Raw genomic sequence first — 20,866 nt, forward strand, 5'->3', positions numbered from 1 at the left:
TTTTGAACCCCTTGGTATTATGTATGAGTAGAATGAAACACTGGAACAAACTTTGGGTGAGATTGAAATGAGGAGAGGACTTGCGGAATGCAATACAAGACACATTTAAAGAACTAGAAGAAAAAAGATAAATAAAGCAAAATAGCAGTACTATGCCCGTCCTACTGACTCATTGCCGTCTACATCAGCAGAAGTTGGAGGAGTTTCATCATTCTCCATGTCCGTCTCAATCTCTTCTTCAACCTCCTCCCCATCATCACCTCCCGCTCCTAAAATTGCCTCCTCTAATTGCACATCTACCTCGGGCCGTTCTGTTGAGATTCCATCTTGGACCGAGTCCATTTTCTTATTTATGTTGTCCCAATCGCGCAGCATTGACGTCCGGTGGTCACTAGGCTGACATAGATTTGCAAGCCACAGAACGTGGGGATGCCACTCTTTGACCAAGGTTACATGAAGGGTCTGTCAATGACGTAGCTCCTTGCGAATTACTCTAAGTCGGCTTCTCCGGTCCAAACCATGAAGAACCAGTTGATCAAAGCGATCCACATCCGTATCTGGTTGAACTCCGAGTAGATCAATACCTAGCAGGAAAAACAAAGAAATGCATCAGACAACGAGATATACAAGATAATAAATAGCAGAGACTTGTAGTGACCCACGGCGACTGATTTTGTTTATTGTATTTTCAGCATGAACATAATACCCAATTGCCCAACCTACCGCCCTCGCCAACTCCTGAGAAATGAGTTGAAATTCTTCATTGACTCTGTTCAAGATAAGAACACAGTTTATCCCTGCTCGCACATTCGAATCGATTGCCCAAGGGGCCTTTGACTATAAATATAACCCATCGTTCCAAAATTGATGATCCAGCGGCCAGGAGGAGAAGTTTTCATATTGCAGTGGATAGTGCGATGGATCAGTCAGTCGCTGATCGGGAAATTTCTCCAGATATTCAGCAAAGAGTTTGTTGTGCTTTTCAAGTAAGCGCTTGACTGCTGGGCGGCGAGTTGCGATTGCTTTGAGGATCTTCTCTTTGAGCTCAGTTCCCACCCGAGTGCCGAGCTTCTTTGAATCTAACAGGGGCTGGCGTTCCGCTTGAAGTTGGACTGCCTGAATGTATAATTCGTTTTTGGAATTCCATAAAAGCAGTAACAGCCTCTGCTCATCACCTGTCAGACAAAAGAATAAAAATCAATCTTCTCTACATGACATTATCACGAAATCGACTTAACTGTTCTCTTTGCCAGAAGGCAAATTGATGCCCAATGCTTCCGCTTCGGCCGCATCTTTATTGAGCTTCTTCGATACCTTATCGATTTTATCAAAGATCTTCTTGACTTCCTTTTCTGACAAAAGATTGAGATCTGGATCCGTCAGACGCTCCCTAATAATCAGATTTCAATCGATAAGCGGGCAAAATTGGATATTCGATTAGAACAAGGGGACACTTGCCTTAAAAGCTCAATGTTTGCCTGATGTTCGTAGATCTTTATCAGTTTATCTCTCCGCTCCTGCTCTTCATCGGTGTGATCCGCCCGAAACGTTTTCTGATGCCTCCATTGCTCTTTAAAGTACGATATGGTATATTTTTGGCCGGGTTGCTTGAAAGGATTATCGAGCGATAAGATATTTTGCAGCTCTTTCTGAACCTCCTTCTGTCGATTTGCCGCTAGCTTGAACTTCTTACATAGCCACTTGACTGAAATATGTTGGTTCAGATGGTTGTGTGTGCATAATGTTCCAGATAACACTTACTTAGCTGTCTTATTCCTCTTCGATTATGATTTTTCAATAGATGTGCAATTGCTAAAAACCGATGATTGCGAGTAGCGTATCTCAAAGGACCAACAAGTTTTGCGAGATATGACCACATCCGCTCCAAACCTTCACCATCCGACAAACCCCATCCGGTGTTGAAGCGTGGGCTGTAATCCAACTGACATGCCCAATTGTGAACATACGAGTGGAATATTGAAGTTCCAAATTTTGTTCGTTGGGTCAGATCCGGCAGAAGACCACGCTAGTTGGTTAATATAAGTTGTAGTATAATATCAGTCAGTCTGTTAGCTCAAATTAAAATTGAGAAGATTGTGATTGGATAGGCCGGGGTCCAATGAAATGAAATAAAATTGAGCTTACCGACTTGATATATTTGTCAAGTGAACATCCGATGTCGTAGAGAATTCCAACCGGTCGATCCGGATCCACACTAAGTAAGTTCTTCAGCAATGCCAAAGGAAGGGCCCTAAGCTCGCCAGACTTGTAAATGTTGGCCAAGGAAATTGCTGCATCGTGTCGACAACAGCATCCCATGAGCCCAGTATCATCACAGCCCTTCCAAGTAGACTTGTTTCTCTTGTCGTCAGCGGCCTTGTGTGCATCTGTGCATCGATCTGCCTATGAATTACATCACTATCTCAAGTCAGAGTAGTTCGGGTGAAGGACAATTCACAAAGATACAAAGACATGTACACACCTGAGCAGGAGCTTTATTGACAACCTCCATATGCCGAATTTCCCGGGTCATGTTTTCGACTGCCCCTTCCGGGAGGAAAATGTTGGGTGTTTGAATAGTCTCGTGATCTCGGCTGGCCTTGGAGTGGTGTCTATGTTGAAAATTACCATCCAAGCATACAATCAGACGATTTCGAGTGGATTCCGGGTAATCACTATTGTTGGATGGCTCAGGCCCAAAGCAAGCTGGACAAGATCTATTGGCCAATTTGTCCTGCTCGGTCAGGTCGAGCGCTTCGTCAATTAAGTCATCTGTCCAAGTTTTGAGCGATCGGAAAAGATCGACAGCGGCTGAGAAGGGTTTTCTAATATCTCGGGCCTTAGAAAGAAGGAATGTTAATTTGCAATCTTGTTGATCAATGGCAAGAATTACGCACATGGGATTTTCCCTTAACGCACAATCTCTCCGAACGTGGCTCAAGGAATTCGGTAAGTGCAATCGTAAACGGCGACATACCAATGTTGCAGTTGTTCCACAACGAGTTGTGGAATATCAGGAGAGGAAGCGAGAATGCTGTTTGAGGTTTCAGAGGGGATCCAGCCAGATAACCATGACATAGTAGATGGACAGCATCATATGTGCATTTACAAAATTCTATTGGCCTCCGCGTTTGTGCTGATAGAAAGTTAAAACAAAGAGTATTAGCATGAATTTTGGCTCATGGAAAGAAAATGTAGTCTCCTACCATACAAGTCAATCATGTCAACATGGCGTGTGTTCTTCTGCTCAGCGGAGCATGTACAGGGCAGAGGTGGTAGTTGTTCTTCACACGCGTTTGCGCTTGACCAATTCTTGGTGTGTAACTTGAGGATGAGGTACCAGGTGTGCAGTTCCCGCATTAAGAGTGCCCAGTTGAATTCTCTCGCTTGTCGACGATATTCTTCTTGGACGGAGTGGATACTTGGATCAATGTGTTCTTCCAGCTCTTCTGCCGTGGGCATAGTTAGCCACCTCGGATATTCTTCTTGCTGACCAGTAGATTCGGATTCAAAAGATTAATCTGCAACATAATCCAGGACCATACTATCATTCTGAGTACTATCATTCTGAGTAATATATCATAATTTATAGGATCACTTAAGAATCTACTACTCCTCAATTAAAAAATAGGAGAAATTTCAACTGAAAAATACTATTTTAAATAAAATACATTGCACCCAGCAAGAACTGTGGACAATGTGTGTGCAGTGTTGGCAAACTGTTAGGGAAACTGCTAGCACCCCTAGACAACACTAAACTGTGTTACAGTTACATCACTCTTAGCAGAAACTTAGGACCATTTTCTGTCAGATAATTTTCAATAAAGTTCTTCCCCTGAAATTATTAGCAGTTGTGTGGAAAACCTATCACACATTCCTTTTACTTTTCAGACATACACAAGTACTTATTTCCCGTAGCTTGAGCTGGTAGAGTTTGCAGCAACTTCTTGAGCTTGTGCTATAAGTGCATAATAATCAGCCAGAACAGGCTGTGACAAAATGAAATGAGGAGTGGAGGACTTCCCCTGCAATATTTATCCCACAGATTGTGGTTTAGACACAAAAAGTCTAGATTTTTGCAGAGAAATCTAGCTTTTGGCGCTCTAGATCACTTCTGGGAGGCCTGCAGATCTCAATGGGAAGTCATCCAGTTGGTTTTACTCACATAACTCTTCCTTGTTGGTCATAATTTGAAAAATTGGCATGCAAATCCATTAAATATTTAACAGACTTACTTTGTGCACTGCGAAAGACACTTTGCGCACTGCACAGTGCGCGGATTCCCAAACACTTTGCGCACTGCGGGTAGAATACGCAACTCTTTGAAGATTTTTTTTGACCAATCAATAGACAGCCTTCCCATTGGCCTCTCTGAAATTTTTGGGAGTTTTTTGAACCATTCTTCTATGTAAAAAAAAACATTAAGACCAAGAAGAAATGTAGGATTTGGGCGCCTAAAAAACAAGGTTCTCATAGCCCCAAGATTCCTCAGCCACTTTTTGCAAGGATACAGGTCTGAAAAATGAGGATAATTTAGATGCAATGTGCTAATATGTGGTGAAGTTTCTTATTTATCAGACCCGTATGCTTGCACAAAGTGGCTGGAAGTAGCTGTTGTTACATTTTTCATTACTCAATAAACTATTTGAAATTTTTGGGCTATGGGAACCTTGTTTTTGAGGCGCCCAAATCCTAAATTTCTTCTTGGTTGTAATGATTTTTTTAACATAGAAGAATGGTTTGAAAAACTCCCAAAAAATTTAAGAGAGGCAAATGGGAAGGCTTTCTATAGCTTGGTCAAAAATAATCTTCAAAGAGTTGTGTATTTTACCCGCAGCGCGCAAAGTGTTTGAGAATCCGCGCACTGTGCAGTGCGCAAAGTGTTTTTTGCAGTGCACAAAGTAAGTCCAATGATTAAAGATTGTTTATGGCAATTCTGAGTGCAGGATAACTATTTTCATAATCTCAGATCCCCATTGGTCTTGCAAAGAAATGAGTGGAAAAATCCTCAGCACATGTTTATATATATATATATATATATATTTTGGGGGGGGGGTCAAAAAAAGCCTGTTTGAGTGTATGATTTTGATTTAAAGCCCAGAAGTAGAATAGAAGAGTTCATTTTATGGAAACTGGAAGTAGAATTAAAAGGTTAAAGCATTGGGCATATCTTGTGAATGTAAATCTAATTAATGAGACAAGAGACAGAGGAGTGTTGAACAGCAACTGAAGGCTGATATGCAGTGGAGAAGACTACTTTTCATTATAATATAATGAAAAAATAAGAGCTGCTTATTCCATATCCTCATCCTCATCATCCTCATCTTCCTCCTCGTTGTCCTCCTCACGACTGTCATCTGAGTTGTATACAGAATGAAGCTTGCGTTTTTTATTAGGGTGGGTTGATTGTTTTTTCCCTTTCGACTTTGGTATTGGCCTAAGGACTCCGCTGCATTGACCTACGGAAACTATTGTTGGTGATGAGTTCTCCTTGAGAGCTTCTCCATCACTACCTCCCAGACCGGTGTTGTTGGGGGCAGGTGGACCAATCAGTTCGACCCAATCTTCCTCTAATGCCGCAACAACCAGTTGAGCATGTTTATCTCCCATGTCTCCGGGTCGCTTGCAGAAGTGCTGCAAAGTAACACCGAGATCGTTATCTTTGACTCGCAAGCTGACTTGGAGTCGTGCAAGACCTTCTTGAGTGCAAGTACCAGGCCATCCACGCATCCACTTGCCGTGAGTGGCTTTTTCTAGGCGCATGCAGAGTTGATTGGGTCAGCTGATGTTTGCAGAGGTCTACAGCAAGAAACTTACCAATAGCGTTGTTCAATTTTGCTCTTATGAAGTCAATGTTGACTTTTTTTTGGCCCTTATCGTGATTGGTGAAGATATTCCTCGGCTTTGGTTTGCGGGATTGCTGCTTTTTTAAAACAGGCGGCGGTTCTTTTCCGGTTAGCTTCTTGATGACAGTCTGGCCTCTGAGGAAATCAATGAAGTTTGTGACGGGATCATCATTGGTCGAGTACATATCCAGGAAGTGTTCGCCTAGATGACTTCCGCCGCTAAACTTCAGCGTGGAGTCTTTGTCTCGCGATCCAATAACAAGAAAACCTTCGGTGCCGCACATTCGGCTCAGCTGTCTCAACTATTGGGAAAAAACAGCCACAACAGGATCAATTGTCAGATCCAACACACAAGTCGAGGCTATCAGCAGGCAATATAGGTTTAACCTACATCAGCAACAACCTTGCGAGCCCAATGATCGGAATCAAAACTAGCCGCTTTGCGTTTCTTGTGTGTGCCTGGGGGGTTGTGTTTGTTTTCGTCACCTTCGTTGGTCAAATCAGGTGCGACCGAAATGGATCCCACATATTCGGGGTCCTTCCACTTATCCCGAGTGTCTGCATCCAACATTTTCCAGAGTCGACCGCATTCGCGCTTGCGATCATCTGGGTGGATGGTTGCTGTAAAAACATCATTTTAAGCAAACATGTAATAACCCCAGACCAACAAAGAAGGGATTGGCTCACAATCGGTAAAAACCTTGCTAGCAACCGGATCGTACCTGCAGAAACTGTTATAACAAGTCGATCCTCTGGGATTTGCCCCCTCGCCAACATATCTTAAGCACGGTCCGATCGCAAGCTTATTCTTGTAGGCTATGGTGTACAGCTTGCGTTGGTACTCCTTGTACGCAGAGTTGAGCTCAACCTCGTCTTCAGCAGTGAGTCGAACATATTGCGCATGCTTGGCAGCAAGACTTATAAGCTGGTCGATCTCCATGCACTTCGCGTTTTCGACTAGGTGTGCTGGGGTCTTTGAGCGGGGCGGGGGCTTTGGTTTTGTAAGTTTGGGGTCTGATTGAGAGGGCTGATTTTGGGTAGCATCTGGGATGGAGCGGTTAGTCGGTAGGGGGGTGCCTGCCGAGTTGGATTGGTTGGTTGCTGGGGTTTCTGCAGAGTTTGTCGAGGAGGTCTGATTGTGTGGACTTGGTGGGGGTTGCTGTTGCTGCGCAGGTACACCACGATAGCTTGAAATTCCACCGTTTTGGGTTGAAAGGGCCGGTCCTTCTGGCGGCTGAGGTATTAAAAGCGGGTCAAGGTAAGGGTCTGGTTGCTAGTACGGGTCTTGATAATCGCGATAGAAAAGATCTCGGTTTGCTTGTTGGTGCGGGTCCTGATCGTACTGATTCGATGACTCTAACGGTCTGAACTGATCGTCAAGAGAAAGCGAGGAGGGACATTGCGACGGGTGTCCGAATAGGTCCATTTGCGATGGCAGCGATGCCTTTCGAGATTGCGAGAGGTAGGTATTTCTTTTTCTGATTCCTTGGAGCAGATGTGGCAAGATGAATGAGTGTCAAAATTCCAGCGAAGCAAAAGAGGTACATACCCTTATTAAGTGTTGATTGCAGTGTGCTGTTGCCGTTGGCGGTGGTTGCTGATCCGGGTGATCCGATGAGGTGTTCGCTGTTGAAAAAAGTGTCGAGGCCGGTGTGATGGCGCGAGCGATGTGCTATGAGCTGGTCAGAGTACGGCGATCATATGACCGGCGGGTGGGCCAGTTTGGGGGACCGGAGCTCGGAGATTCTGACAAGACCAGGGATTCCAGAGTCGCTGATGTAGCGCACCCAAATTGACCCCCTAGCGTACAATAATGGGCCCCTTAATCCCTCGGTACAGTATACTGTTATGTAGTGGCCACAGGTGGAGTGGCCAGCTTAACAAAGCCCCTCAAACGGAGGGTCCGAGGGACCCCGCGCTGAGTGCTACCAGTGTGACTAACCGGGGCCGGGGCCCGGCGCGCGTCGCGAGGCGAGACTCTCCTCTTTCAGGCCCGCTCCGCGAGGCGCCCGGCGTTGTTTCACCCGCTTCACTCTGGAACAAGGGGCTTGTGTTGAGCTAGGGCGCCGCCAGTGCCATTGTGTCGCACACAGCGAGCCTCCCACCATGCTATCAGTGGGATCGAGTCAACTTAGGAGGCAGGGCTAAGGCAGAGCAAGTGCGACTGTCATACACTGGACGGAGGGGCCGGATGCACAGCAGCCTTTCGTCGGACCGACGCAAACAATAGTTGGCATCGGACTGTGTGTCAAGTCTGACAATGAGAAGGCATCTGAATGTCTTCGTTCTGAAGTGGACGCATAATAGGGAACTGGAACCTGAAGCGTCCCAGGTGTAGTATTCAGGGCGCTTGCAGAGTGGTATGAAGATCAATGGGCGGTTTGAGGCATCGTAATCGGGGCGAGTTATTGCCGACCCACGGAGAATGGCTCAACTAGACAGGTTTCGACCGGCAAGAAGCAGATTGCTGAACGAAAAGGTTTCCCCGTCAGACAGGCTCCTCATCTTTTAGCAGCGGGGAAGTACATCACACGGCTGTAATCAGCTCAGTCGCGGCCTCCCGAATTGCAGTAGAGTCTGCATAACGAATATTAGATATCACCATCTCTTTACTCGCGAGACCCAAAAACTCAACTCAAAAATACTTGAAGTACAATGACCGCTCCACTCTCTGGATGGATGCTTATGTGGTTTTCCATTTCTTCACTCGTTTTGGCAAGCATAATGAGACCTTCCAGTTTCGATCAGGTAAAGGAAGGGGCACAGAAATCGCTAAATGATCAAACCAACACAATGATGGTGCAAGATTTGTGCCAGCTAGGAGATAAATCTGCATACCAAGAAATTCCACACGATTCTCTGGGTAAGCATCTCAAGTCACAGTAAAATTGTATTCGAACTAAGTTTCCGAATGACTAATTACCAATACTTTTGCTGTCTTTTTCATGTTCCATGATCCTGGTACCTACAAGTCCCACATCGCCCCAGCGACGGGAGAGATGAAGATCATCAAATGATTGGTTTGAGTTATTATTACCAGCTACTGGATGATCTCGATACGCAATTGGAACTGCAAAGAATGTTTCGTATGTGATATAATGTAACCTCCGATTATAAGCTGGTGTGGGACAGATGTTCAAGTTCCTTTCTTACATTGGTGCAGATTTTCCCTATTCCTCTTATAGTGAGGATGACTCCTACTACGAGCTAGGCGATGGTTTGTGGGATCGACCTCAAGCCCGAACATCTTACCACAGTCCTTGGAAGAGACGCCGTCCAACGATTCGGAATGATCACACACATGGCTTCGCAGGTTGGTGGGCTCTGAAGCCTCTCAACGATGCGTGCCCGGGATGCTGATCACTGATTTGAATTTCATCACAAGCCGAAGAAAAAAACAGTGCGTCTCATTTGTTGCAAGACGAAGATTTGTTTGATGGCAAATCGACCACCCTCTCACAAGATCCATTAGGAGACAAATTGAAGGAACCACGTGCAAGTGAAGAAGATACTAAACAAGATCTTCAGAAGGAAGATATTTCTAGCAAAGAAACTTTTCCCGAGGCTTCAGCTTCAGCTACATTAAGAAAAACTCTTCACTCTCCGCTCGAAACTCCACTGACAATAGAAAAAGGCTCTCAGGAGAATCTGCGCGATGGAAAGTTGACCTCCCCCTCATCAGGTCCATCAGAGACTCAGTGGACGCAATCAGCTACTGCTGGGAAAGATACCAATCGATTTTTCCAGAAGGATCATGTTTTTACCGAAAATCCTTTTCCAAAGGCTGCATTCTCCACTGCATTAACTCAGTCCGAGATTCTAGATACGGTGCCAAAATTTCCTCAATCCAGTGATGATTTCTCGAATGAGACTGGCCAAGCTCCCCAGCTCTCAAGTGCAACACAAAATCTATCGGAGTTATCATCTTTGGAAATTACATGGAAAAAGGTAAAGGGGACGGCTCTTTTGGCTAAAAGTACAACGCCTTTCAAGTATTTAGCTGAAATGCCACAAAAGGAAATAAATAGTCTTCGATCTGGTCGTGATTCACTCCAGCAAAGTATTAGTCAAACTCACCAGCATTCAAGTAAAACAGAAAAACTAGCAAAGCCACTACTATTGAAAACTTTAAGAGAGAATGCCAACTGGATCGAGACCTCGGCTCACTTTGGTGAGACTGGACCAATAGATAAGCCTGATGGATCAAAAGATCTGTTAAAGCATAAATCAATAAAAACGACCAAGCGGAATTCACAGAAAAATCCTAGTTCTACTCAATCAAATTCTTCCATCGCATCAAAAGACTTAGATGATCCTCAATCCAATTCTGTCAGGGATTCCTCCAAGGAACGTGTTGGTCAAATTTACCAAGATTCAAGTGAAAAAGTACTAAAACCAATGGAAGATCTGGATGAGAATGCCAAGAATATTTTCCCTGTCACTTACAACACTGAAACCAATCAACGAACAAGACCTGATAGACCAAAAGATAAGTTGAAGCAAGATTCCGCAAGATTCAAGCATGGCTCCAAATATCTGCAGAAGAATGATAGATCTACTCAACCTAATTCTCTAAGTGCTTCAAGAACCTCAAAAGACCCGTTGAAATCAACATTCACAGCTATAGAATCGGAAACTCGAAGCCTGTTCTCACATAGAAAATCATTTCTGGAGACTAGTCGGAGTCGCGAGCCCTCAAGAGCTATAGAAAAATTGATCGGCTTGAAAAAATCAAAAAACGCACAGGACAGAACAAACGGGATGTTTCTTTCAAGTGATAAGAGTAAAAACACTTTGCCAAGGGATTCAGACAGCTTCGAGCATTCAACAATTGAGTCAACAGATTACCATCCCCTTGTAAAAAATCATAGGCCATCAAACAACAGAAATAATAACAAAAGGAAAGCTGGTGAAGACAATCAGGATAGGAAAAATTACTCTAGAGATAAATATAGTGACTATTCCTCTCAGAAGACTATGCACAAACCTCAGGCTACAAGTGCGTCATTTAAAAGGGTTAAGTTGGAGCCTGCTGAAGAGGTTTATGCGACAGGAAGGGAAATGAGAATGTCAAGTGGCCGAATGAAACCCGATCAATTCAAGATTCCAAAAGCTGAACCGATTGAACTTGCTGAACCACATCTCAGTTCCTCCACTAGCACGGGAAGAAGAAAGAAGATGACAAAGGAAAAGACTATAGCAGCAATGGTGGAAGAACTTGAAGCAAGGAAGAATCAGATAACCAATGATGAATATAAGAGGATGGGAAAATTTCTTTTCTATAGGTTTGTTAATATGGAAAACCCAGAACACCAATTAGGAGAGACCATAAAGAAGCTCTCTGTGACACTTTATGATAGACAATATACAAAGAAATACGAGGAAATGTTTGAGGAGAAATTTAGAGAAATGGGATGTTATGGTGGGGGGTGGGGGCCCAAAAAGTTAGGATCAACTGATCTCAAACCCAGCAAACTTCTCTCATATTTGATATCAGATATCAAGAAAGGCAAGATATCCCACAAGATGGTAATTGAAACCATTGCTGAATTAGCTGGAAGGAGCTATTATGTGTTGAATTTGATTTCAAAAGTCCTGGTTCAAGATGCAAGAACAAGGGATGAAAGAGTGCAGGATTATTCTGATTGGCTGATTTCAGTCATGTTTTACATCCCAAGCTATGACCCATTGAATAGGAGGGTAGTCTTGAACATCCACCCAAAAAGAGATACTTTTGAACCAGACTTCAAAGAAGCATTATACCTTTGTGGAGTGTACTATAAAAATCACCATCTAGAGAAATTCAAAGAGCTTGGAAGAAACAATCAGGACTACTGGGTCAAGATGTTGGGCCATCTCAGGGCGTCCGAGGAAGATTATCAAGATAGATTGGTTGCTAAACTTGGACATACTAAACACGTTCCACCACCTCCGGATTCTGGAAGCAAGAAAAAACTCTGAATGGAATGCATCCAAAATTCATTCCCGCTTACCATCATTCTTTACACGCATGTCTCCCAAGTTGTAGTTTCATGACGTCTGCTGCTTCTAAAAGTTAATGTGTGTTGCAACTTCTTCCTTCTAAATACATTACAATCCTTATTTCCTCTTCGTTTGAATTTTTTGGCCCCACCAAGTTTATTCTGCACCTGCGTGCACTTTCTCCGAAGCGTGCTTTGAGACAGACATCACATAATGATTCTGCAGATAGTGATGCTGATGAGGTGTGCTTGAGATCCGCACCGCAGTGGTTGGAGGCGGTGTGCCCAGCTGGCGGTGATCTTACATAATCCGCCCAGATCAGCGGTTGGTGGCGGTTTTTCTCTGCTCCTCCCCTGCTTGGATCGCGCTGTGCTCAGCCCGAAGCACGTTTCACTCCTGCCTGACCTCGACACCCCTTTCATCACACCCAGAAACCCGCCCATTCAAGCAGAACAGACGACGTTCACCAAAGAGAAAAAGAAAAAAGAAACAAAAAAACGCCCACAAAACCAAAGACAAGAAACAGCCCTCAAGCTCAGAAATATCTACAATCAGCCCACTCAATATGAAGAAGAATAAAGAACAAGTCCAGCCCGAACCCCACATGGTCTGCGATGAAGGAGGGTCAGTCAGACGCAAGATCTGGTTATCGTCACGAGGTTGGATGCTGAACCTCTTCCTCCCTTCCATCTGCAAATCCACCCGACGAACGACGACTCCCTTCACTGGAACACCGATGCGATGCTGCTCTGTGATACCATTTGGATCGGTCTAGCTCCCACAAGTAAGCAAACTCGCCTCGAAACCCTCTCTTTGCGGAAGATGCTGATAGCAGCTGATGCAACCTCCTTTTTACTACGACTCTTGAACCACCACTCCAAAACCAAACAGCTTCCAGACGAGGAAAGAACCCTCAGGCTGCGATAAATGCATGTGTGTCTGCTGTTTTCCGGTGAGCGATCTTTTGGAGTGAGGATGATGTATGTGTCAGCCATCAAGTGACTTATCTTGGATATCGTAACCCATCCACTCTTTCCCCGCACGACAACGATGTGGTCAAAAATCGATGGTCATCCGGCCTGCAGTGTTATGCCCTGTGCTCCTGCCTCCTGTCAGATGGTCGGTCTCCTTTCCCTTCCCGCCCACAGACTTCACCAACACGCAAACATTCGTCTGACATGGCTGCGGTCGATGTGCTTGTTTTGATGGTGCGCAGGCGCAGCCCTAGCCAACCCATTCTTCGAGCAAGTGTGCTGTTCGAAAACGACCCAAGATGCCGCCGACGAAGGAAAAGTAAGCCCCCATCCATCGCTCAACAGCCGGCGAAGGACAAGCAAAGCAGGAAGCAGAAGACTGACGAAGGTTGACGGGACTGCCAACAGGCAACATGTACGAAGTGTGGCCTGAACGAGCGAGAGGCCATCGATCTGTCCGACGCCCGGGAGGCCGAGACTTCGCGCGGAGTCCGCAACACCGGATACTTCTCAAACGCCATGCTCATGCCTGCCGCCGGGATCTCGAACCAGCCCGGCCAACTAACCAGCTCGCCAACCTCGCCCAACATCAACCTCGTCCCCGCCTCCCCCACTTCCAACGCCCAGTAGGCGCGCGCCACCCTCTCTCAAACATAGAATCTTCCATTGCTCGTCGTGGCTGCGCTGTTGCTTTTCATTCCCGAGGACGTCTCGTGCATATCTTCTATCCTCCTGCGATCTTTCTCCACTTTTCGGACCTCATCTCAACTTGAAAACACGCTACCCACCTCCATTTATTCTTTCACTGTGTGTTATTATGTCATATGTTTTAAATCAGTACTGGTGGAGTGGGTTCTAGTGAACACTTTCTCGACCTGGTTCTTTCTTCGTAGTTCTTTACTTCCTGGATCTACTCTTACTTTAGTCCATCATCATCATCCTTTACTACTTAGGTATCAACTCATCAGAGGTATTAGTTATTTTAATCAGTTAGTTAGTTTTCCTTTCATTTTTCTAGTTGATCCCCTACGCATTCAAATTGCTTTTTTTTCACATCCTCACGAGTCCGCAGAACTTTTTCAGAGACGATTTGTTTACTTCAAGCATGTAGATACACGTACATCTCCATCTCATCCACACATATCCGATTGACCCATCTTAGATACCCGTTCTAGTTTCTAGAACCCAGCAATTCATGTATCGTCAAGACATTGGAACTCATGATCTTAAAAGAAATCAGCACCTGTTCGCGATCTTTGTTGTCAATCCTTGAATTTGGTTATAATGAAGAACATTCCTTGTCATTTTGCGGACCGGACAATTGGCCCGCAAGTGGTCAATCTAAAGGGTCCTGTATCCACTCACCCAGTGGATTCCTCCTGGGGCTCGAGTTCCCTCCTAAAATTTGATCCTTGGGGTTACAGTTTCAGCCAGCTCACCGTTTGTCTTTCGAGTAACCCGAAAATCATCCCAGAACGAAGATTGTTGATTTTTTCCAAGGGGCTTGGAAAACGCAAAATTTAGGCGTCCGGGGGGGGGGGCCTTCTTGACGGTCAATGAGCCGTCCTGCGACTAGGAATTCGGCCCGGGATGTTTTGGACGTCGTTCCTTCAAACCCGTTGCCCACTGGACCAATTTCCGGCAACTTCAAGTGGGCACCTTCTTTGTAAAAGAAGATGCGGGCTATTCATCTCACAGATCACATGCACTATAATCTAAAGAAAGAGCTAGCTGTATGGAAATGTCTTATGATGAGATAGCAATATCTGGATGATGAGGTGGATGGTGGGGAAAGCAGTCGAGCAGCGAGAAAAAAGCTTGACTGCTAATTCTTGTCTGAAATGTGCCGGACATGGCCACTGTGGTACGCGCGCTCACTCCGGCAGTCCTGTGCTTAGCCAAGCGACGAATGGAGTCGGGAGCCATGCCCTCATTTGTGTGGCCCCTGGAGCAGAATCCTCACATCGACCAGAACTTCAACGCGACCGTGGTGGTGTGTTTATTTGTCAAGAACAACCGCTGTTTTTTTGCTTTTTCTTTTTCTTTTCAATTCATTTCTTGTGGGATAAAGTTTACATACGAGGACATAGGGTAAAAAGTCAATGATAAGAAGGGTTCGGCGCGGCATACCGCAGTGTCTACTGAGACTATCTTTACAGCCAAGAAAGCTAGCTGAGAGAAAGATATAATAAAAAGGGGAAGTCGAGGAGGGAGGGGGGGGTAAAGCTAAAGGTCTTGAGAGGCCAGACGTTGGAGGGAAGGACTCGCGACGACGACGAGTCTGAAGAATTTACATCGGGCGCCAAGGGAAGGCCAGATCTGACGCGCAGGAGAGAGCAAGCCATCGAAGGTATGCCGCCTGCTCGCTTGGGTTTGTGGCCGGAGGGTGCTGCCTTGCGGGTACAGACTGGTTTGCCAGTCCTCAGGGAACCGTCTGGCGGTCGTCTCTGGGGGTTGCGGGCGCCGTTGAGAGAGAGCAACTTCGAATGACCCCCTCGACGGCTCCTTTTCCTCCTCCTCTTGCTCTTCTGCGTCCTCTTTCCGCGCCTGTTCTTCTGATTTCTTGCCTAGACTCGATACCTTCGATTTGAGTGTCTCCAACGGATTCGCCATGAAGGAGTGCCTTTTTCGAGTGCGGGGCTCTAGTAGGTTGAAGCAAGGTCAGTCAGTTGGATAGCGTTCTTTTGAATGCCGGGGTAGATAATCTCAGGTCTTGTAAGCCTGATGTGTGGGCAGCTAACCATGGCACTCGGGCAGGAGGATGGTAGAGGTCGTGATGGTTTTCGACGCGATTATTTTCCTGGTGACGCTCAAGTAGGTCATAGTTGGGAAATCCGAACCTCTAAAAACACGAAAAAATCTTTGCCTGGAGAAATACGATGGTGAGCAGCCACTTCCATCCGAAAGAAAGCGTTGCAAGTCGAGCTTACCGATGATGTTTCTCAACTTGTAGTCATGGACGGAGCCGCACGCCGGATTTGCAAGAATGAAATTTGAGGGGTGGAGTAACCAAGAAGGAGATGGGGGAACAAGATGATTGTGGGGTTCAAGCCCAACTGAGTCAGGACTGAGCGATAATTAGTGGCTCCTTAAGCAGTTGTACTTGGGAAGTGTGCTGCAAGGCTGGGAGAAAAGTACGCCGCGCAGACCAGCCTGAGGTTTTCCCTGTTATATGTACTTAAGGTTTTCCGAATACGAAGTCCAATCGCCACAAACACAAACATAAACACACGCACACACACACACAAGCTGAAGGGCGCCGATCCCCGCTTGCTTGCTTGCTTGTTTTTTTTTTTTTTTTTTTGGTTCTTCTTCCAGTGTGTTTGTTGACTGGGAAAGTGTCGGTGAGGATGGATACGGATGGCAAGGGGAAAGGGTGGATTGGGCGGGGGTGGGGCGTGATGGGATGGGGGCGATTGAAGCAGCAGCCGGACTCCCAGAGTGCCTCGCGGATGACCACCGTGAGCTGGCTAGGTCAGGGCAATCTGCGTCTGGCTCGCGTTGCTCGAGCTGTTTAGTCTGGTGATCGCCCAGGCAGAGCCAACATGATTTCCGAGGAATGAACTGATGGGGTGATCAGCGGACAGCCAGGGTCTGTGTTACATGTTTATTTGCTTTGCTGCTGCTGCTCGGTGGCCTCGCCATGAGACCACTTGAGGGCACCAGGCTGTACATAGATTGCGAAGAAGAAGATCGGTGGATGGGAAGTTTTGGTCCACGCTGGAATGAATGCCAAAACCTGGCGAATGTGTGTCCACTGTCATGTGAACAGTCCTCTCCCGCGGAGTGCTTTAAGCCGGCACGGGGGAGTCCGATGGCAGTGCAAGGTTGATGGGCACTCCTCTTTTCTTCTGCCGCTGCCACTGCCCGCTGGACACCGAATGGGCTGGTCGGATTCAAGCACTGCTCGACCGCCTGCAGCTGAGTGCATCAAGCCTTTGAGTGGTTTTGGAGACGATCTCGGGGCCGGCCGGCTGAATCAGACTGCGTCGGGTGGAGATTTCTGGCTGGCCGGGTACATATCCATCTGGGAGTCGGTGGATTCTGCTTGGAGTTGCAGCTTGCGAGAGTCAGCACGAAGCTCATTTCCTCTGAGAGTACATAATCTATGCACATTGAAAATGCAGATATTCGATTTTTGATAAGCTATCAAAAGATGTTAGCCGAACACCCCATGATCTATCTTCCCCGAATTAACGGAGAGTGAGTGAATTATGTATCCCGGAGAATAATTTCCAGCCCGCTCCAGTCCAGCCTCACACTCCACCCCAGAACCACCCCCAAACCCAGCAGAAACACCCCGGATGCCGTCCTGGTTCAGCAGCTCACTCAAGCGAAACCACCATGAACAACACCAGCACCAGCACCAGCACCAGCACCAGACACCACCCCCACCCCCCAGTCTGAAGGCCAGGAAACTCAAGGAGCAGGCCTGGCAGGACGCCGTCGAGCAGCAGAACACCCCCAGCAGAACCCAGCCGATTCCCGCGAACCTATCGATCAAGTACCACCAGCCACCCCCGCGACCCAACACCAGCCACCGGGCCACCCCCTCCATCTCCTCCTCACTCTCATCCACCCCCCAGCAGCAGCCACACAGCAGCAACCCTCCCTCGGAGGAGGTCGAAGTGCTCACCCAGTCGCTCGCACTCAGGCTCCAGGAACTCGCCACCGCAAACAACGACGGCCTGCTCGACGACGACGAGTACCGCACCCTCAGGAAGGGCCTCTTCGACCAGATCAATGCCGGCAACCAACAGCCCGTCCTCATCCAACGCCCCTCAAACCTCGCCCTCTCATCCCCCCTCGGATCCGCCTCCTTCCGCGAACCCGAATCAAGCTCCCAGCGTGCGTATATACCCACTACATGTCTGCTTTGACCAACAACCTCTAACTTTTTCTTTTTGTTTAATCTATTGTAGACCAAATACCTAGCCAATGCAATTCGCCCGGCCCGAAATCGATCCACACGAACGACAGACGCTCACAGTACGATGCACCCACGCTCAGGTCGGCGCGCTCCACACGCTCGACCTCGTCGTTTCTGCACATGATATTCCGCCGGCCGTCGCGGCAGATGAACGGGACGGCCGAGGAGCAGATGTCCGAGGGCCGGCAGCGGAGCACGCCGAGCCGGGCGGGCTCGGTGCACTCGGCGATGTACTCGGACTCGGGCCAGTCGAGTCTCTACACCCACCCCTCCGCGGGCGGGATGCGGATGGGCAGCAACGGCCAGCTCTCCGCCAGCATGCGGCCCTCCGCCACCGCCCCGGGAGACTTCTCCTCGCCCAGCAGCCGCCGCGCCGAGTCCGCCTACAACGACGCCTCGCCGCTTCCCCGAAGAGCGCCCTCGCAATACCTCTCCGCCAGCCCGTCCCCCCGGACGATCAACGACCACCCACAACAAGCCTACCACCCCGCCGGCCTGGGTAGCAGCAGCAGCCAGCAGGACTACCGCCAGATCGAGTGGAGCTCGACGGAGATCAAGCAGGAGATCGCCCAGCTCGAGCTCGAGTGCGCCAAGCTTCTCGAGACCTTCGACGAGATGGAGAGGAACCTGGTGGCCAAGTACCGCACCATGCCCCGCTCTGGGCCCGGCGGCCCGGTGACGAAGATCGAGGAGCTCGACGAGCTCCTCGTCCTCAACCAACACCAGCAACAGAGCCAAGCGGCCTCGCCCACGCTCACCATCGGCCCTTCCTCCTCCGCCACCGTCCGCGAACCACTGCCGATCCCCGACGACCCCCTCTCCGCACGCCGCCAGTCCTCAACCCGGCCCACCTCCTTCCTCGCCCCGCTGCTCAACCCGCGCTCGTTCAAGCCCAAGAGCCGGTCGATCTACCGCGACATGCACCCCTCCCCCACACCCGCCCTCCCCCCCTCCTCCTCCGCCTCCTCGTCGGCCAACGAGAACCTGCTCCCTCATACCGAGCCCCCCACACCCGCCTCCCGCGGCCTGCTCTTCCACCAACAGCAGATCAACGCCCTCCGCTCCGACCCCAACCAGGAATCCGAGCTCCAGGTCGAGCTCAACTTCATCGCCCACTCGCGCCTCAAGGTGGCCGCGAAATACCAGGACAGACTCGTCTATCTGCGCGCCAAGTTGAAGGGCGCACTCATCCGTGAACTCTCCTCCTGAGAATCGCCTTTCTTCCCCTTCCGAACGAACATTTTTCCATCTCTTCCCCTCTCTTCATCATTCCTTACACACTCGTCCTCAAAACCGATCAACCTTACCGTCTCCCCCTGTTTACTTGTTATCTATCTGAACATTTCACACCGTCGGCACACCTCTCCCTGCTTTTTAATATCAATCATCTGCTCCTTCCTCTTCTAACACACCCATTACTTGTTATTATCATTATCACCTTTCTTGTCTGGCTATTCTCCTTGTCTTTGTGTCCGTTCCTTTCATCTTTATTCTTTGCCTTTGTTGTGTTTGTTATCCCATTTTCTAATCTTTACATTATTCGGTTCCAACGTTTTCTTGCGTCAGATACGCTTTTGTTGGACTTAATTTTTTCACGATATTGATTGTCTGAAAGATTTCTCCATTGATTTTTTGTTGCGGATATCATCCTGATTATTTCATATTCGTTGTTTTTCCTTCTACGCTTTTTGTTAAAAGCTGGTCCAGTTGTTTAGATGGTTCGCGATACGAGACAAGCGATTTAAGTATGCAGAAATCAAGTGAAGGTGCAACTTGGCCAACATCTGTTGCATGTGAGATGAACGTGCAAGAGTGGGAGATTGCGCTAAAAGAAAACGGATTGTTACCAGAGTACGAGGATGTTTTGCATGGGTTCCGTTTTGGTTTTGACCAAGGGATTCCAGAACATAAATTAGGAGATCTGAAGTTCTTCACGCCAGATAATCACGCGTCGTCGGAGAAGGCACGACCCAAGATTGAAGAGTCCATAGCAAAAGAGATCAAAGCCAAGAGAATGTTTGGGCCTTTCACGAAGGATCAAATGCTGGAACACTTCGGCTTCTTCAGATCAAATCCATTGGGTGCGGTCGTAAATGGGGACGGCGCTATTCGGCCGATAAATGATTTATCATTTCCAAGGAACGATCCCATCATCAAATCTGTTAATTCTTTTGTTAACAAGCATGACTTCGAGACTACCTGGGACGATTTCAATTTGGTCTCAAGGTTCTTTGCAGAAAACCCGGGGCCATTGGAGTTGGCCTTGTTTGATTGGGAGAAGGCTTACAGGCAAATCCCTACGCCGGAAGCGCAATGGAAATACTTAACGGTTAAGGATTTCGATGGTAATTTCCTCGTGGACACTAGGATCACCTTTGGAGGGGTCGCTGGTTGTGGCTCCTTTGGAAGGCCGGCCGACGCATGGAAGCTAGTCATGAAGAACCACTTCGACTTGATAGCGATTTTTAGATGGGTTGATGACAATCTATTTGTCCGGTCCCAAGGAGCCAATGTAAACATGGAGGATATCGTTGAGAAATCATCAAGACTAGGCGTCCTCACAAACAAATCAAAGTACTCTCCTTTCGGAAATGAACAAAAGTTCATCGGTTTTGTTTGGAACGGTGTGGACAAAACTGTACGGTTACCGGATGGGAAGATTGAAACACGTTTACGGCAAATTCAACCTTACCTAGAGAAAGACGCGCGATTTGATTACAAAGACGTGGAGGTCCTGGTGGGACGCCTCAACCATGTTTCATACATTTTCTCCCACACCTCCGGTGCCACCTAAATTCGTTGTATAGGTGGCTTATGTCTTGGCAGTATAGAAGAGCGCTACGATCCACTCCGACCGACGTTCTTCTTGACTTGAACATTTGGAAGTCGACGTTGGAAAATTTCGAGCATACTCAAATAATCAACTATGGCCCTCCAGTGGACATTGGCTGGGTAGGAGATGCGTCGACTTCTTTCGGTATAGGCATCTTAATTGGAAAGAAATGGGCTCAGTTTAAACTACATGACCCGCGGAACAACGGAAAACGAATCTCGTTCTGGGAGACCGTTGCAATTCGCCTCGGCCTGTTGATGCTGCTGAAACTGCGTAATCAGAAGGGCAAGTCCATAATAGT

The 20,866-nt window shown here is 47.5% G+C and overlaps 5 protein-coding genes across 5 annotated transcripts; 3 read left to right on the top strand and 2 right to left on the bottom strand.

Annotated features, from left to right (window-relative positions):
* Nucleotides 1-488: 488 nt before the first annotated feature.
* On the bottom strand, nt 489-8,148 carry PtA15_9A102 (uncharacterized protein; the record flags this gene model as incomplete). Its single annotated transcript, XM_053172276.1, has 11 exons — nt 489-584; nt 1,000-1,175; nt 1,239-1,390; nt 1,453-1,700; nt 5,371-5,753; nt 5,818-6,148; nt 6,238-6,467; nt 6,534-7,112; nt 7,217-7,331; nt 7,396-7,472; nt 8,106-8,148. The coding sequence occupies 11 exons, from the start codon at nt 8,146-8,148 to the stop codon at nt 489-491; spliced, it is 2,430 nt and encodes an 809-aa protein (XP_053023532.1).
* A 912-nt stretch (nt 8,149-9,060) lies between these two features.
* Nucleotides 9,061-10,624, top strand: PtA15_9A103 (uncharacterized protein; the record flags this gene model as incomplete). The annotated part of the gene is made up of 3 exons (XM_053172277.1): nt 9,061-9,163; nt 9,232-10,530; nt 10,593-10,624. The coding sequence occupies 3 exons, from the start codon at nt 9,061-9,063 to the stop codon at nt 10,622-10,624; spliced, it is 1,434 nt and encodes a 477-aa protein (XP_053023533.1).
* A 1,769-nt stretch (nt 10,625-12,393) lies between these two features.
* Nucleotides 12,394-13,432, top strand: PtA15_9A104 (uncharacterized protein; the record flags this gene model as incomplete). Its single annotated transcript, XM_053172278.1, has 6 exons — nt 12,394-12,452; nt 12,604-12,612; nt 12,720-12,780; nt 12,914-12,947; nt 13,045-13,121; nt 13,211-13,432. 6 exons carry the CDS (start codon nt 12,394-12,396, stop codon nt 13,430-13,432), a joined length of 462 nt encoding a protein of 153 aa, XP_053023534.1.
* A 1,538-nt stretch (nt 13,433-14,970) lies between these two features.
* On the bottom strand, nt 14,971-15,625 carry PtA15_9A105 (uncharacterized protein; the record flags this gene model as incomplete). Its single annotated transcript, XM_053172279.1, has 3 exons — nt 14,971-15,282; nt 15,383-15,444; nt 15,544-15,625. The coding sequence occupies 3 exons, from the start codon at nt 15,623-15,625 to the stop codon at nt 14,971-14,973; spliced, it is 456 nt and encodes a 151-aa protein (XP_053023535.1).
* Nucleotides 15,626-16,958: 1,333 nt separating this feature from the next.
* On the top strand, nt 16,959-18,941 carry PtA15_9A106 (uncharacterized protein; the record flags this gene model as incomplete). Its single annotated transcript, XM_053172280.1, has 6 exons — nt 16,959-17,005; nt 17,075-17,117; nt 17,389-17,650; nt 17,725-18,221; nt 18,327-18,671; nt 18,735-18,941. The coding sequence occupies 6 exons, from the start codon at nt 16,959-16,961 to the stop codon at nt 18,939-18,941; spliced, it is 1,401 nt and encodes a 466-aa protein (XP_053023536.1).
* Between the last annotated feature and the right edge of the window lie 1,925 nt (nt 18,942-20,866).

Source organism: Puccinia triticina, chromosome 9A, assembly GCF_026914185.1.
Source record: "Puccinia triticina chromosome 9A, complete sequence".
Lineage (NCBI taxonomy): Eukaryota > Fungi > Basidiomycota > Pucciniomycetes > Pucciniales > Pucciniaceae > Puccinia > Puccinia triticina.